The sequence below is a fragment of the Chiloscyllium punctatum genome, chromosome 37 (genome assembly GCF_047496795.1).
Source record: "Chiloscyllium punctatum isolate Juve2018m chromosome 37, sChiPun1.3, whole genome shotgun sequence".
Taxonomy (NCBI): domain Eukaryota; kingdom Metazoa; phylum Chordata; class Chondrichthyes; order Orectolobiformes; family Hemiscylliidae; genus Chiloscyllium; species Chiloscyllium punctatum.
The window spans coordinates 15,620,094-15,636,918 of record NC_092775.1 but is presented as its reverse complement, the minus strand read 5'-3'; the positions used below and the strand labels follow the sequence as shown (position 1 = coordinate 15,636,918).

The window sequence follows — 16,825 nt, the reverse complement described above, 5'->3', positions numbered from 1 at the left end:
GGATCTATTACAAGAGGGTTCAAGGGGTGATGGGGCACCAGTGGAGAGATTCAGATGACTTGGAACAGGATGGAGGAGTGGAGCACAAGTCTCAGCATGGCTTGGTTTTGCTAGGGGTCAAGAGGAGGGTCTGCTGTTTGACTTGGGTGTCGGGAGAAGGGTGGAGGGTTGGATAGAAAATCTGTTATGTGAGGGTTTGGGAAGAGAAAATGCTGAATGACGACGTTGCGGGTGTAGTTGATAATGGCAGCTGCAAAGTACGTATGTTGGGTGGAGGTGATTTGGGAAGAGTGATTGTGATGCTGGGGAGAGGAGCTTCAATGAATCTCCTGTCATCGGAATATGGGGAATCTGACTGTAACATAAATGAGTGTTTAAAATGATATTTGAAAAGTACTTCAAACACACCAGATTTTATTTTGGGCTGCAGCCAATCTCGTGGCAGTTTCGTTCACTAGTGTCTAAATAGAGTCCTGGAGTGGCACTCATCCAGAAAAGCAGGGAGTATTCCATGACACTCCTGACTAGTACCTTTTTAGATGATGGACAGGCTTCAGGGGGAGCAGGGTAAGAATTACACATTGCAAGATTCATCTTAATTGAGCTGCTCTTCTGCTAATGTGGTTGTTCCACTTCCATTAATGGTAACCGTGTTGATAGTAGAGACTTCAACATTGGTAATGCTATTGAATGTGAAGGGTAATGTTAGATTCTCTTGTAAGAGGTGGCCATTGCCTACTGTTTGTGTGAAATGAATATTATGACTACTACTCAGCCAAGTTTCTTGTCTAGGCCCTATTTCAGTGTCTGCGGAGTTGCAAATTGTTCAGTGCTATGTACTATCATTGGAGTGAAGGTCATAGATGAAGTAGCTCAAAATGGTTCGACCTGGGGCCTCTTGTGGCACAACAGTAACATCCCTACCTCTAAGCCAGGAGGTCTCAGTTCAAGTCCCACCTGCTCCAGGGGTGTGTAATAAAATCTGAACAAGTTGATATGGAAAATTCTTGTAGTACAGTGATGGTGTCCTGCCTCTGAGCGAGGAGATCTGGATTCAACTTGCACCTGTTCCAGTGGTATATAAACCTTTCTGATCGGATTGACAAGGAAAAAATCTCCCCTTGTGTAAGTGAAGGAGAGTCCAGAGGAATATTTATCCTGAGAAACATCTGCAGAGATGTCCTTAAGCTGAGAAGACTGACCTCAAACAACTACAGCCATTTCCTTTTTGTGCTAGGTCTAATTCCAGCCAGTGAATAGTTTTCTCCCTGATTCAGATTGACGCCAGTTTCGCTAGGGCTCAGATACCACATGTTGAAGGCAATTACTCTCCCCTCTCTTCTGGATTTCAGCCGTGCTGTTCCTATAATTGACCAAAGGTTTTATGGGGTCGAGGGCTGTGTGGTCCTGGTAGAACCCAGACTGACTGTCAGTGAGCAGATTATTGCTAAGCAATGATCCCTTCATTACTGATGGTCCAGAATAGACTTGGGTGGCAGTTGGCCAGGTTGAATTTGTCTTGTGTTTTGTGCACCTGGGCAGTTTTTCACATTGTCAGGTAAATGCCGTTGTTACAACTGTACCAGACCAGCTTGGCATTTTCAGTACCCTTGTCAGAATATTGTCAGTACACTCAGCCTTTGCAGCTCCTTCAATGGGTCCTGGAGGAGAATAAAGGAGGTTCTGTCTCAAGACCACTAATAGTTCATGGAAAGTGAGCATCCCTGCCTAAGTCAGCATCTGATGTCAAATTGGCCTTGCAGGTAGCAGTGAATTAAATATAGTGTTGAATAATGGTTTGTGAAACATTGTTATAGTCCATTGCTTTTCTCTTTGCATGTACATAACTGAAGTCATGTACTTTTGCAAGCAATAAAAAAATTTAAGTTCACACCACATTGTGTTGGAAGTTAGTTTGTGCAAACGTAAAAACTAATGTCTATCCACTTGAAATCTAATAATTTCACCTGTTTTTTTAAAAGTGACACAAAGCCATTTTCTTTTAATGAGAGATCATAAAAAATTGTTAAAACTGTGTAACATTGTCTCACTTTTCAGACCTTTGTATTTTGCCGCTCAGCCCAAGTTAAACCCAAACAAGTCAGTGTGTGGGGAAGGTGGCTCAGCTATTGCCGTAGTATTATTGTTGAGTATTTTGTTGTCGCTGTCATGTACTTCTGTAACACATAACTAAAGTTGAAAGGGACCCAGACTACATTGAATTAAGATAAAAGTAACTGCAGACTTTTTTTTTATATAGTAGTAGCAACATTCTTCCTTCTACGTTGTAGTGACTGCACAGCAACTAATATCCAAATTCTCTGTTTATAGCGGATGAAAATGTTGCAGCGAAAATACTTTCTTATAATCGTGCCAACAGAGCAGTTGCTATCCTTTGTAACCATCAGCGGGCACCTCCAAAAACATTTGAAAAGTCCATGCAAAACCTGCAGACCAAAGTGAGTATGAGCTTTTATTTTCCCATACCAAAACTTTTGCAAATAACAAAGTAGGTATTCAAAGATCTTGTTTTCCAGCTGGAGTTTTGTAAAGCCATAAGGTTTGATTTCACCCTGCATTGTTAACTGACCTTACTTCATACCACGATAGACTCTCCAGCTGGTCAAGAAAGAAGAAAACAGTCTTGTTCCTATCAGTATCCCAGTAATTCACTATGTTGATGTCTGATGAGAACTGATTCTTGTCAGTTGGTGCCCAAACAATACAATGATGTGCATATCAAGAGTCAGGATGATATACTTAATATTCCTGGAACTGTACATAAGAACATATTATTTAGTAGTAGGTATAGGCCACTCAGCCATTGACCTTGCTCAATACTCAATAGGATCATGGTTGAATTAATTAACTTCATATTCTTGTGTACATGATAATCTTTTATCCCCTTGCTTATCAAAAATCTGCCTCTCTCTTTTGAAATATTCAAAGGCTCTTGTTCCACTGCCTTTTGAGGAAGAGCATTCTGAACATCTTCAGCCTTCTGTGAAAAAACATATTTGTATGGCAGATTCTCCAAGGATATACATCTTCCCATGTCATTCTTAAGGATGCAATGTTGTAATCAAGTCACCAACTGTTTTTCTGCATTGCAGTGGATACAAGCCTAGACTATCCAACCTTGTTCTTGTTAGATAATCCATACATTCTGGATGTTGGTCTTAATAATATACCTTTTTTGAATTGATTCCCATTCAGTTGCTTTCCTTTCAAATAAGGAAGCCAGTACTCCACACAGGAATCCAAATGTGGTCTCATCAGTGCCCTGTACAATTGAAAGATAATCTTACTTTCGTATTCGGTGTTCCTCATAGTAAATGATCACAGTAACTTGCCTAATGCTTGCTGTACCCACATATGAGTGTACCCTCATATGTGCAACTCACATATGAGCATATCCAGATCCTCCTGCATTGTGGAGTTCTGCCGTTTCTGGCCATTTTAGAGGTTTTTAAAAATTCTTCTTGCCAAAATGTATAATTTTACATTTTTCCACATTGTCCTAAGTTTGCCAGATTGTTGTCCAATTGCATGTTGCTTCATAGCTCCCATGTTATGAGTTACTGTGAGCTTTTATTTTCTGCAATAGCCTTTGTGGCACACTATCCTGTAGCTTTTTGCAATCCAATGCAGTACATCCTCTGTTTTTCCCCATATCTCAACCATATGTTACTACTTTGAAGAACTTCAATAAATTGGTTAACAATGATTTCCCTTTCAAAACAGTATTGACTCTGCCTGTTTAACTTTTTATTTCTAAGTGCCCTGCTACAGTTTCTTAGGTTCTAACACTTACCCTACAACACGTTTAAGCTAACTGGCTTGGAGCTACTTTCTGTCTCCCTCCCCTTCTTGAATAAAGGAGTTACATTTGCTATATTCAACTTTAGTGGAACCATATTTAATTCAAAGAATTTTGGAAAATTAAAACTAATGTATCAATTTTCTCTCTAGCCACTAATGTTACCTATACACACTCTATCCAACAATTTTCTCAGTTGTACTTTTCGAGAGTTCCTTTTCCTTCCACTTCCAGATTTGCAGGTATTTCTGTTATTTGTATCCTCTAAGGTGAAGACCATTTCAAAACGCTTGTTCAATTCAAGTCTTTGATTTTCCATTGCTTTCTATAAAACTAAGGAGGGAATTTAACAATGTTTAATCTGGCCTTTTAGAATGTTCATAGAAACTGGTAGTTATTTTCTTGGAAGTGGCTGTTTTTCTTATTTTAATTTTTCTCTTCTTATTAATCTTTACTTCATTTTTTTAATTTTGTCCATTCTTCTGACCTGTCACCAGTTTTTACATAATTATAAGCCTTCAGCCTGATACCAACTTTGTAACATTTTCAGTAAATCATGAGTGATATTTCCTTAAATTTTCTTTTCTATTGGAAGTTAACCAATTGTATTCTGAAATATCCGTTTAACTGTCTGCTACCACAGCTCTATTGACCTATCCTTTCATCTATTTTGGCTAGCTTTGGCTAACTTTGCTTTAATGTTTTCATACATGCACTGATTTAAGTTTTAAAATAATAGTCATGAGCCTGCTTTTCTCTCTCAAAATGAATGTAAAATTTACTCATTGTGTTCACTAAACTGAGAGGTGTCTTTGCTGAGATCGCTGGTTCCAGGATGTGCTATTCTATGAACTCTGATCTAGGCTACCTTGATCCATCTGACTTCTGTGTATTAAACTCTCCTTTTGGTGTACATTTCTGAAGAGTTCTTATTCTTTGTTTAACAATCTAATAGTGTATACTGTTAATGGATCTACATGATGTGTCGCTCACGTGTTTGACATCACACTGGTGCTAAAATTCACTTGCATTACATTATAACTTGCCTGGTAGGCTGACTGGCTTTTTGGCTTGATGACAGCATCACATCAGTGGAGAATACCGCTCATGTTGCCACTGTATTGTCACAGTTTGAAAGGGCTTGACTCGTTCTTTCTTTAGACACCTTGCCCTTCCAGGGTAATCAGAGTTAGATTGTGTGCATTTTTCAGGTCTGAAAATAGTAGATTTAAGCCACTCTTGAAATTAACCAAACTCTGCTGCAACACCTCTTACAAAGTAAAATTTGTTTTCCAACCAGTCAGCACTCTCTTCTCATGCAATATGAATTATTATTCTGTTCAGGATTTGGTATTCTTGTCATACAGTCCTGATGAGTGCAGAATGAAAAGCTTTTACAGTGTCCCTTTATCAACATACCTTGTCAATTCTTTGATTTTATTTCAGAAATCAGTTTTTGGTTTTCAAGTTCATATTTTCTCTTTTTATTTTGTTTTTTTAGATCGATGCAAAGAAAGAACAAATTGGACTAGCCAGGAGAGAGCTGAAGGGTGCCAAAGCTGACTATAAAGTTAGAAAAGATGAAAAATGTAGAAAGTAAGCAGTCTATACAATTTTATTTTTCACAAAGGGTGAAACTGAATTAGCTGCCATTGTCAGGTTGTAACTCTGGTTACTCCAATGAGGCTCATTTGATCCTAGGTATAAAGCGAGGCCATGCATCCCATTTTAGCCCATACCACCACTGGAACAATTTCAGTCCATCCCATTGTGCCACTGTATCTCCTATATAAAGTTTATCTCTCTTGCATGCCCCTCTGATTTACCTCTTGAAATAATTTGTCTCTGTTTCTGCCACTCTTAGCAGAAAATTCCATTTCATTATCACTTACTGTGCTAAGGTTCTTACTTTGATCTCTGCCATAAACTTAAATCCATGTCCTGTAGACATTTGCACCATTAGCTAATGGAAAGGCAGACTTGCTATATGCATTTTATCCAAATCTGTCCTAATCTTATACACCTCTCAAATCTCCTTTGCTGTGAGGCCACAACTCCAGCTTCTCCAACCCTATCTCTGTAGCTAATCCCTCAACCCAGAAACCACTGTGGTGAATTTCCTCTGCACTCTCTTCAAAAAGGCTGTCCCATCCTCCTTGACTGGAACTTAATGCAATACTCTTGTGGTGGCCTAATTAGTTTTAAAACAATTTCAGCTGAGTTTCCTTACTTGTGCCTATATGAAGCCCAAGGTCCCGTGTGCTATGTGAACCACTGTCTACATTTGTCTTGAATAAAAAGTAAAATGTTTCAGTATCTAACATCTAAATCAATTTTGCACAGTACGTCATTACAGCATAAATTATCTAAGCATTCATTGTCCTCCTACTATTATAACAAGCATAATCAATTTAAGGTATCCAGGCTTCCGTTTTTCATGTCAAGTAATTTAATCCATAATGTCTTACAGGTTACACAGAATCATTAAAGAAAAAATCTTGCATTTGTATAGAGCCGTTCATGATCTTGGGATATGTTAACAATTTTTTTCCCAAAGCACCCAACTAATGTTATGCAATTAAATTCCTGTCAGGGTGCCCTTTCTACGAAACCACAGATGGGTTTAGATGGTTTTCATCTCTTTTCAAGTTGAACTCCAGACAATCCAGTAATCAGGCGGGTTATGAAATGTAAGAATGCAGACTCTTAGATGGCCTGTGCTCTACAATTTTGATGGCCCGCCATTAAAATAGCAGCCCATAAATTACTGGTGTGTGTGTGTGTTCCATCATTTCAAGCTGTGCTGCTGAATTCTACAATGTGAGAGTTACTTTCTGGCCTTTTAATACAGCAAAAACATAACTCTACTACTGTTATTTTTGCTCATGAAGTCTTGTTAGAGAACCCCTCATAAACATTAATATTACTTTATTTCTCTACGTAGATCTGTGGAAAGTAAGAAGAAGGCTCTCCAGCGGCTTGAAGATCAATTAATGAAATTGGAAGTTCAGGCTACTGACCGAGAAGAAAATAAGCAGATAGCTCTTGGGACTTCCAAACTCAATTACCTGGATCCTAGGATCAGCATTGCCTGGTAAGTGAGATTCTGTTTCATACTTGACTCACTTGGGCTCTCCCAAGTGAAGCTTCCATAACAACACAAGATTTTTTGTCTTCAAGTACAGGGTGAAACCAAATGAAGGGTGTGGTAAGAGAGCAGAGCGTAAACAGTTGTTTATCCACAATAAACAAACACAGGGACATGGTTAACTAACAATTAAAGGAAAAAGAATTATCTCCTCTATCAGCTTTCACTTCCTGATGATCTTGGAAAAGTCCTGAAGCAAACCTTTATTATCCAGGGGGATTCAGCAGTTCCTTATTTAAGACAAAATCTAAAGTATCCAAAGTAACCTTTTCTTGCAACCTTTTTTCTTTAATTCCCCAAGGAGAATTTCTCCATCTTTCCAAAGTTGTAGAGCATTCAAAATTCAAACAAGGAAAATTTTTCTGGAACATTGCTGTTTTTAAAAATTCACAGCCACGAGTCTGCATGTGCTTTGTCTACCAGTCATCATTTTAAGACTCTTCTGAGACCCTGAAATTCCAATTCTTGTGCTTTCCTTCAGAACTCCTCAGTCAGGGATGTTAAATCCCCTGACTGTTGCACCATGCATGAGAATTTAAATTTGGGTTCTAGACAAGGAATTGGTTACCAGTATACATCAATGTTAATGAGTTGGAGGCATTCAGAAGAGACGTGCTAGATTGATGGTTGGAAATATGGGGGTTGCTTTGTGAGACTAGGAGGGATAGGTTGGGCTTGTTCCCACTGGAGTTCAGAAAAGTGGGGGTGACTTGATTGAAGAATACAAGACCCTGAACAGTCTTGAGGTGCATGTGGAAAGGATATTTCCTCTGGTCAGTGCCCAGTTCTATGGGACACTTAAAGTTAGGATTTGATCTTTTAGAACAGAGATGAGGGCCAGTGTGAAGGGAAGGAATGGAACTTAATTAATCTAATGGCAACAGCGCTTCTGAAGAGGTCATGATTATAGAGGGCAAACGTTGAGATGCTTAATTAGAGAACATTGGAATAATTGTCCACAGAATATCAAAAGCTAATCAGGAAATTTGAGTCATTGATTAAAGAATAGGCTCCCGAATAGAGTGAAAATGGAAACCCAAACTTGTTGAGAAACTAGGGGTTGGTAAAAGGCCTAAAAGGGGCTTTATTGAAGGTGAAAAATAATAAAAGGCTGTCGCCCCCAACTTAAAACTGACTTGTGTTTCTTATTTCCCTTGGCTCTAGCTCGACTGCAGGTAATTTTGTCTTAACAACTAACACTCAATTGCTTAGCAATGGTCTTTTCTCTAGAGTGGGGGAGTCCAAAACTAGAGGGCATAGGTTTAAGGTGAGAGGAGAATGGTGTAAAGAGACCTGAGAGGCAACATGCATCTGCACCACCTTTAAAGGCTTATTGTGCACCTGGGAAGCTCTGTCGGTTAAGAGCTATTCTGGAGTTATAATAGATATGGAATGCAGTCTACCTCAGCCTTAAAAATTATTCAGTGGTTCTGCCTCTAGTGCAGAGTTCCAAAGTGGTATGATCCTCGGCAAAAAAAAGTCCTCATCTCTGTCCTAAAAGATCAAATCCTAATTTTAAGTGTGCTGTAGAACTGGGCACTGACCAGAGGAAATATCCTTTTCATATGTACTTCGAGACTGTTCAGGATCTTGTATTCTGCAATCAAGTCACCCCGCACTCTTTTGAACTCCAGTGGGACCAAGTCCAACCTATCCCACCTAGTCTCACAAGACAACCCACATTCCAGCTATCAATCTAGTGAATCTCTTCTGAATGCCTCCAACTTACTAACATTGTTGTTTAAATAAGGAGAGCAAAACTTTCCACAGTATTGAAGAGGTCCTGTACAACTGAAGCATAATCTTTTTTATGTTAAATTCCTTTCATAGTCAAGGATGGCATTCCATTGGTCTTCTGAATTACTTGCTTGGGCTTTATGCCAACTTCTTGTGACTCACACTGGAGACACCTGGGACATCTAAAGCTCTTTCTTTATTCTTATCAAAGTGAATAATTTTACATTATTCTCCCACATACTCCATTTGCCAGAGTTTTGTCCACTCACTCAACACCTCTATTCACCTGCATTATTCTTATTCACAGCATACCTTACCTATCTTTCTTGTAAACTGCAAAGGTTTCTACTATTACCTCCACCACCCCCCCCCCCCCGCCAAATTCCGAGCATGGATCCCAGGAAAGCTATTGACACAGCCTTACAATCAAGCAAAAACCCTGTTCTGTCTGTCAGTACTAATGTTATTTCCTACAATATGAGCTCTTGCTTTTGTGTAATTACCTTCTATGTAATACCGTATCAAATGCCTTCTGAAAATCCAGGTAGGGTGTCAATGGGCTCCCATTTATTTACAGTGCATGTTACACTGTGTCAGGACTCTGAAAACCATCTTGTCCACAAAGCACCTTATGATAAGGTTGCTCTAGATATCTTAATTGATATTGATTTATAATTTCCTGAATCTTGATCACTATACATCAACAGGCAGAACTTTGGATTTAAACCAGGTGTTTGACTGTACAGCAGTCTTTCTTTCTTCCTTCTCAGTACTGCCGTAATTATCTGAAGTTCCATACCAGGATCAAAGCTCCCCAACCTATATAGATAAGAGAAGAACAATTTAGATTTTAAGTTAGTGGCATATGAGTTGTGTATGAAGGGATTTAATGATTAAATTGGCAGCTTTCCTAGAAAAAAATACGTTTAAGCCAGTGTGCAAAAGAGTGAACTCCTAAAGTGAAAAAGGGCAATTTGTTTGCATTGAGAGTTTTATTATTGAAGAAAGCAAAAATTGAAAAGCATTAGTTCATTTTTGGTTTAGAAGAACAAGGAATTGAATTGTTTTTTAAAAAAAAACAAAATTACTGCAAACATTGGAAATCAGAAACAAAAACAGGTTGCAGGAAAAGCTCAGCAGTTCTGGCAGTGTCTGTGTAGAGAAATCAAACTTAACATTTCAGGTCTAGTGACCCTTCTGAAGGAATTGAATGTTTTAAATTTGGGCATAGAACCCATGGATTAAAAAACTTTTGTTCAGAGTGCATTATATTCCAAAGGATAACTGTCTTTAAACAGAATTCAGATCCACACTTTGTGAGAACAGTATTCCAGTTTGTCACATTGTAAAATTCTCAGCCTACTGATATTTATATACTCGATGTTTATAGAAGCAATTCAAACCCAATTAACTCTTTAATATATCCATTACCTGTTCCTTCATTCTGTTAGATCTTAAGCATTCCTTCAGACTGTATTGGGTGACAATCAATATCCTGGTTGAAATTAAATGGTTAAATGCAGGGGGTGAAATAGGTTGACTTAGAACTGATGGGTATCAATTCCAGTGTTTATTGACTGTTCTACTTGTGCATTTTTCTTTTTCCATTTTTTTTTAATTTAAAAAATTTATAGGTGTAAGAAATGGGGCATCCCAATCGAGAAGATCTACAATAAAACCCAACGTGAGAAGTTTGCCTGGGCCATTGATATGGCCGATGAAGACTTTGAATTTTAACTATTGGTGTGGCTGAAGCTGAGTGAGACCCAGCCTAAGCCACTTTGAGCTGGAGAAGATACGTTTTTATCTAATGAGGAAAAAGGAAAAACTGTGGTTCCGTAGCTACTGTTTTAAGAGGAAGAAAAGCAAAACAAATATATATATATATTCGCACTGATTAGATTGGTGCATTTATACTGTTAGAACCTTGCAATAACTTTTTTTAAATTGAGAGCTGCAGTCCTGTTTTAAAAATAAAATCAGAGTACACCTGCTTCAAAACTGGTCACTGCTGAACCATGGGGAAGAATCGGGTGACTGTTCAGCCTGAACTAGAGACTGCTCACTATCTTGTGTTTCTCTGGGGTTTTTTGCTTTTTTCTTTTAACATTTGTCACCGACCTCTGGTCTCAACCAACAAACTGGAATGTGAATCCAGGTTGAACAAATGGTTTGGTTTGATTTTTAACTATGAGAAATGATTGTATACGTGGGTTTAACATGAGAAAGATTTTTAATTTTAACAAAGGATTCTTTATATAAAGATGTTTCAATGAAAGGAGCAGTGGCAGAGCTGGCATCAAATGTTTATGGTTTGGGATGAAATGAATTAAATTCCAGAATTTGGTTGATTCAACTAATTGTAGTTGAAGAGCTCTCCACTGGCAACTACCCTTCTGCCCCCTGTTTAAGGGATATATCTGGCTTCTTTATGAGGCCATAGACAATGTTGTGGGGGAAGACAGTTGAGAACTGAGGGCTATGGGAAGCATTGCATTTATGGCTTGAGCTGGTGAATGTTGCCTTGGCTTGATCTGAAGGCAAAACCAAGAACTGCATAGATTTGCAGACCAGTCAGACGAAGTACCGAGTTTGTCCTCCACAGTTGCATTGAGCAACACAGCGTATGAAATGGTGGGTGGCCCCTTTCTGCACCTAACTTGCTCTGCCACTGGGAATGTGTATTGCATTCTCTCCCTCACCACTGTAAATTAATTATGCATTTTTTAAAAATTGCTTGTGATCCATTTAAATGCCTATGCTGAAATTTGTTTTTAAAATTCACTTTTAATTGTTTGTTTTGAATGGGTCCTGCTTGCAAGTAATAAAATGTTATCAGATGGGGATTAAGAAATTGACCCTGCAAGAACTCCCACTGGAATAAATTTTGGATCACCAGCTAGAAGATTGACTGAAACGCAAAGATTTTTTTTATATTTTAAACTTTGTAGGGGGGGTGGGTGGGTGGGAGGGAGGGAATGAGTGCTCCAGTTGCTGTATGACTAGTGCCTTGCGAGCCATGTGTTTTGAATAGTTATGGTCTTTCAATCTCCAGTTATTGCCCTGCAAGTTTTAAATGTGATTTATTTTAGTGGAATGTGGCAGGAGAGAGATGTTTGTCATGGCTACTATTGGCTTGGTTCCATTCGGTCTTTGAGCATTTAATTGGTCAAAAGCAATTTTAAAATGTTAACCTTTTTCTGTTTCTAAATTTTGAAGTTTGTAAATGGACCATCAAGATTTTTTTAAAAAAGACATTCCTTTTTTTGAGGGAGGGAGGGGAAGCAAGAACTCCCCCAAAGCACTACTTGAAAACTGTGAAACTGTACTGATGTCATTGATTTTCTGCACCTCTCATGCTAGAGTAGCTAGCAGTCAAAACAAAATGGCTGGGTACTGGATAGAGCTTCCAGAGCATTTGATGAGCAGTGACCTTTTTTCTTTGGTCTGGTGTGTGCTTGTTTCTTGACCCTTTTTTAAAAAAAGTGGTTTCCTTTCCTGTGACTGAGATGAAATCCTTTTTAGACAGAGTTATTGGATAGTAACTAACATCCAACAGCAACTTCAAGCCCTTTGGGGCCCATGTAGTTGTAAGCTGTAGGTTTAATTTTCTTTTAGACCTTTTATCGATGAGGAAGTATCTACAGCTTGTTTTAATTAACAATTGTAATTAATTTAAAAGGTGTGCTGTTAAATTAGTACTTTCTTCCTTGTTGTGCATTTAAAAGGCTCCTTGCACTCCATCAAGTAACTATTTGAGTTGTCTCTAAATTATATCTGATATTTGGAACCATTTTGAGAAAAGGACATCTTATGAGGCCTTTATTGCTGTGAATATGTATTTTGTTGTATTTATAAAATTAAAAAAACATTTCAGCTTGACTTGGGGAAACAGGAGTAGACAAGTTAACTCGAGTTTAGAGGCCCTGTCACCAAAGAGTAAGGGGACTTGATTTAAATGTGTCCACTGGTTTAAGTTGAATTTTTTTTTTTCCTTTTTAACTGTGAATGGTTTTCCTTTTTTTTTTGTTTTTATGAAACATGCAACTTTTTAATGCTTCAACTCAGGTTAGAGTGCACGCGCGAGAGAGAGAGAGAGAAAGGGTACCAGAATGAACTTGCCTACAATTCCAGTATTTGTGACTTTTCCATTTTTAAAAACTCTACATCATTATAGCCTAACTGGACAGCTGACCCAGTAACTGACACAGAATTGAGGTCCTTATTTATTTTTATTCCTCTGAAATTATGGCAATGTAACTTCTCTTTAATTGGGCAGGGAGGATTGGTCAAAGCCAGAAGGTCAAAATGTCTACATAAGGTGGTGCTTGTTCAACTTTTGAGATCAAAAGTTGAGAGAAAACTAACTAGCTGACTACACCTATTATGTGTTCTGTAGATTTCTTCCATTTGGTCACCCAGCTCTCTCCATACATCTTTCTCTAGCAAGTGTTCAGTGTAACTTTGTGAGCTTTCTACCGATGTGGGTTCCTGATGTCTGTGGTAGCAGGTGTGGTGTCACATCCATGAGGTATTGGATTTCGACATTTTCATGTTTCAAAATTTTAGAAGTGTTTCATCCAATTTAAGAATACTGGGTGTTTTTAAAGCTGAGCTTTAATTGAGCCCTTTTTTCTACAGGTTTAGCAGCTTTTTATACAGAATTACTTGCACACGATGGCTTTAAAGAGGTTTTGAGTTGAGAAATTAGCTAGGGCAGAAGGGATGCAGATAGGTCAAGCATACAATTTAAGATGACTGCCTTTTTACATAACGTGAATTAGGAGCAAGAGTAGACCCCTCAAACTTTCTCTGACATTCAATAAGATCGTGGCTGTCTGGACCTGAACTCAGGCCTATCCTGGACTGATGGGACAAAAGTTTGTTTTCAATCTTGAGAGCCTTGTGAAGTAAATTTGGGACAGGTTGAACCAGCTACCTGCTGGACAAACAGACTCAGCTGCCAAATGACTCCTAGTTCTGCACTGATAGCTAACCTCACTGAAAGGCCATGAGAATAGCTTGTGTGGAGAAAACAATCTATGCGGGTGGGGACACTGATGATCTTTTGGGTTTGAGGTAAAGCACAATTATTTTGGAGTACTGTAGAGAAAGCTGTAGTTTGCATCTTCATTTATGGTATTTGTGAACTAACGATACTTGAAGCTGACACTGGATGGAAGTGTTAATTGCTCAGGACCAAGACTCTGGATAATCCAACAACATTTTGAACTGTTTAACGCAGGAGTAGAAATCATGTGGGCTTTGCTAATGTACATCACCATGGTCTGCACCAACGCTTTAAAGCCATGCATTTGCTTATCAAGACACCGTGAACATCTTCTAACTAATCTGAATTACCATTAAACCGAAGCGGTGAAATTGAAACTAACTTGAATTATAGATGCCCTTTCTTTACCTTGTTACCTTTCCTTTCCCTACTATTATCCACTGATAGGGAACAAATACTACTGGGGCTACAGCTCCATGCATGCAACCTGGGTTATATTTGGCTCATGGTGACAATGAATCTTGTTTATTTACTAAGATATTTTCTTTTGGGAACAATGGCCCATAACTTGAACTCTAAAGTGTACCTAAAGCAGTGACCGCTTTTTTCGTTGGAGATGTTGATTTTTTTTGTAAAAGCCTGAAATTGGAGTTACCCAATTTGTGGTGTGTGATTTTCTTTCACTGCCTACTTGATGTAGATGGGAAGCAGGAAGTTGTGTTAAATCACCATCCACTCCTTTCAACAGAGGCCAAGCAACTAGTTGGAGCAAAGTAGGTACAGGAACACATCATAATTTTTAGAAAACTCTGTTTACAAAATTTAATGCATTTGCAACAAGGTTATCCTCTGCTTTACGATCTCTGCCTGTCCTACTTTAGGACTCCTTATCTAATGGCTAGACTAGAGCTATGGCACTGTGGGTTAACCTGTATCATGCTGAATCTCATTGACCATCTGCTTCCATTTTAAACTTTCTGAAAACTGATGCAATATTTATTATCTGCCCTTTTTTTTATTTCTCCCACTGACATGCTTGCCCAAAATGTAACTCGTAATTATAGTAGGAAAAGGGTGGTGGTAACAAAATATTCCTCTCTTATAGAAGATGAAATGTTAAAAGTTATCATGGCTTTTAGATCTGATTGGGGAAGGGGATGGGAAGATGGGTTGCTGTTTTGATCTGATCTGTCTTAGCAGTATAGTTATTGAGCCAATCGTGAACTAAGCTGCTTGGTTTAAGAATGCGGGCTTTTTAATTTACAATTTAAACTGGAGTTCCTTTTAGTGTTTACACAGTGTGCCACTGTGACGACCTGTTTGGACGCCAATCCTAGCACGTTCCTGTGCTTCAGCTATCCAGTTAGGTATTCCCGTTCCATGTCTATGAATCATTGTTGAACTGTTGTAGCACATTTATCATGTACTTGTGAAACTGGCCAACATTATATATATATATATAAAAATATATATTAAAAGATGCTTATTCAGTCTGAATTGTAATGGAGAAATTTTACATTTTTTTTTCCCTCCTGCCTAAAATACTATTTAGTATGTGCTTTAACTGATGGGCTAGTATTCACAGACTGATGTGTACCAGGTTTCTCTTTTTTTTTACAGATTATTTCTGTAAATTTAACATACTGCAATGAACTGTGCTCGTTTGTATTTTTAAATAAACACATTGTACACTATGAACATGGCAGAGCCTGGTGTGACCACATCTGTCTGTCAGAGAAAGTTTAGATTTTTGAAATAACCAATATTTTTTTCTGCCTTTTGTTGTTTCGCTTTTTCCTTTTAGTTTCTTCCCAGTCCCCTCTGTTTTATCAGTGTTGATGTGAAGTAGCAACATTGGTGATTTTTAGAGGTGACTGGAACTTGTGTGCTGCTATTGTGTCTCACTACAAAGTGGTTGATGCCAATCGAAGTAAATGCAATCTCTTGCCCGTTTTGACAGTAGTCTGAGAACAGCCCTATTGAAGTTCCACTCTGGGGTGGGGGTGGGGTGGGGGAAACCATGTGTCCAGCTTAGTAAAAGTACTTGGGAGTAGGAATTAGTGCCCACACACGCATAACAACAACAACAAATGCGGCCACTGCTAAATTACCAAGAAGGCTTTTGAAGCCCCCAGGATAACAAAAATGCAAGAAACAAGAGAGAATGGGGGTGGTGTTTGTGATCAGTCACCAAAGGCACATGTGTTGGACAAAATCAGCTTTCCATGCTGATAGAATACATTGGGCTAAATCTGAGCACTGGGCTATGGTGAGATTTGTGGAAGAATTACACAAGAAGTCCGAAGGTCGAACTCTGTTGGGAGCATCTCGCTTTATGTACAACTTTGAATTGCCAATTAAGGGGTATTATTGCTTGTTAAACTCATTGCTTAACTCACCTCATTAATACTCCACTTTCAATCTTACTAGCTTGCCAAATGAGCTCTGGTTTCGCTGTGTCAAAATGAGAAATTTTGACACAGAAGCCAGTGCAGGTATGTAACAAATTCACCAGCACCAACATCTCAAAACACAGTCCATGGCCACGTGACCCCTTCGTCAGTAGATATTGATATCCACCATGTGCCACCTCTCAGAATCCACTCGATACATTCCAATCCACTTGCAGTGCACTTCTGTCTGAAGTGCAGCAAAGTACAGCAGTAACTATCAGAGAAAAGGTATAGGGAGAACACTATACAGACTTGCGTCAGCTTTGACAAAGGGTCAGTTAGACTCGAAATGTCAGCTCTTTTCTCTCCTTACAGATGCTGCCAGACCTGCTGAGATTTTCCAGCATTTTCTCTTTTGGTTTCACACGTCCACTTCATTTAAGTAAGCTTGTCATTTCACTCACTTTGAATCCACCAGGGAGTCATAGCATCCCTGCGTTACCTTTTTTTGTCCCTTTACAGATGCCAGGCTCGCATTATTTCTGGTTTGCCCTGCCATTTAATGAGAAATGAAGGAAGGAAGCTTGTCAAAGACATCAACAGGCCTCAAGTCAAGCCTTTGTTTGACATATCCCAGCACAGTAAGTTAAGGGCAACCTTCAAACCAGTCCAGGGCTTAGGCGCAAGTCAACCACGAGGCTCCCCACATGTGGGGA

The 16,825-nt window shown here is 38.8% G+C and overlaps 1 protein-coding gene across 3 annotated transcripts in view; it reads left to right on the top strand.

Moving 5' to 3' along the window:
• The window catches only part of LOC140462899 (DNA topoisomerase 1-like), a 68,654-nt gene extending 57,044 nt beyond the window's left edge, over positions 1–11,610 (top strand). For all 3 annotated transcript variants that reach the window (XM_072556343.1, XM_072556342.1, XM_072556341.1), the window contains 4 exons: positions 2,332–2,459; positions 5,322–5,416; positions 6,765–6,914; positions 10,340–11,610. In XM_072556343.1, the coding sequence (XP_072412444.1) occupies positions 2,332–2,459; positions 5,322–5,416; positions 6,765–6,914; positions 10,340–10,442 (476 nt within the window). In that variant the 3' untranslated portion in view covers positions 10,443–11,610. The remainder of the gene's footprint in view (positions 1–2,331; positions 2,460–5,321; positions 5,417–6,764; positions 6,915–10,339) is intronic.
• The last annotated feature ends 5,215 nt before the right edge of the window (positions 11,611–16,825 follow it).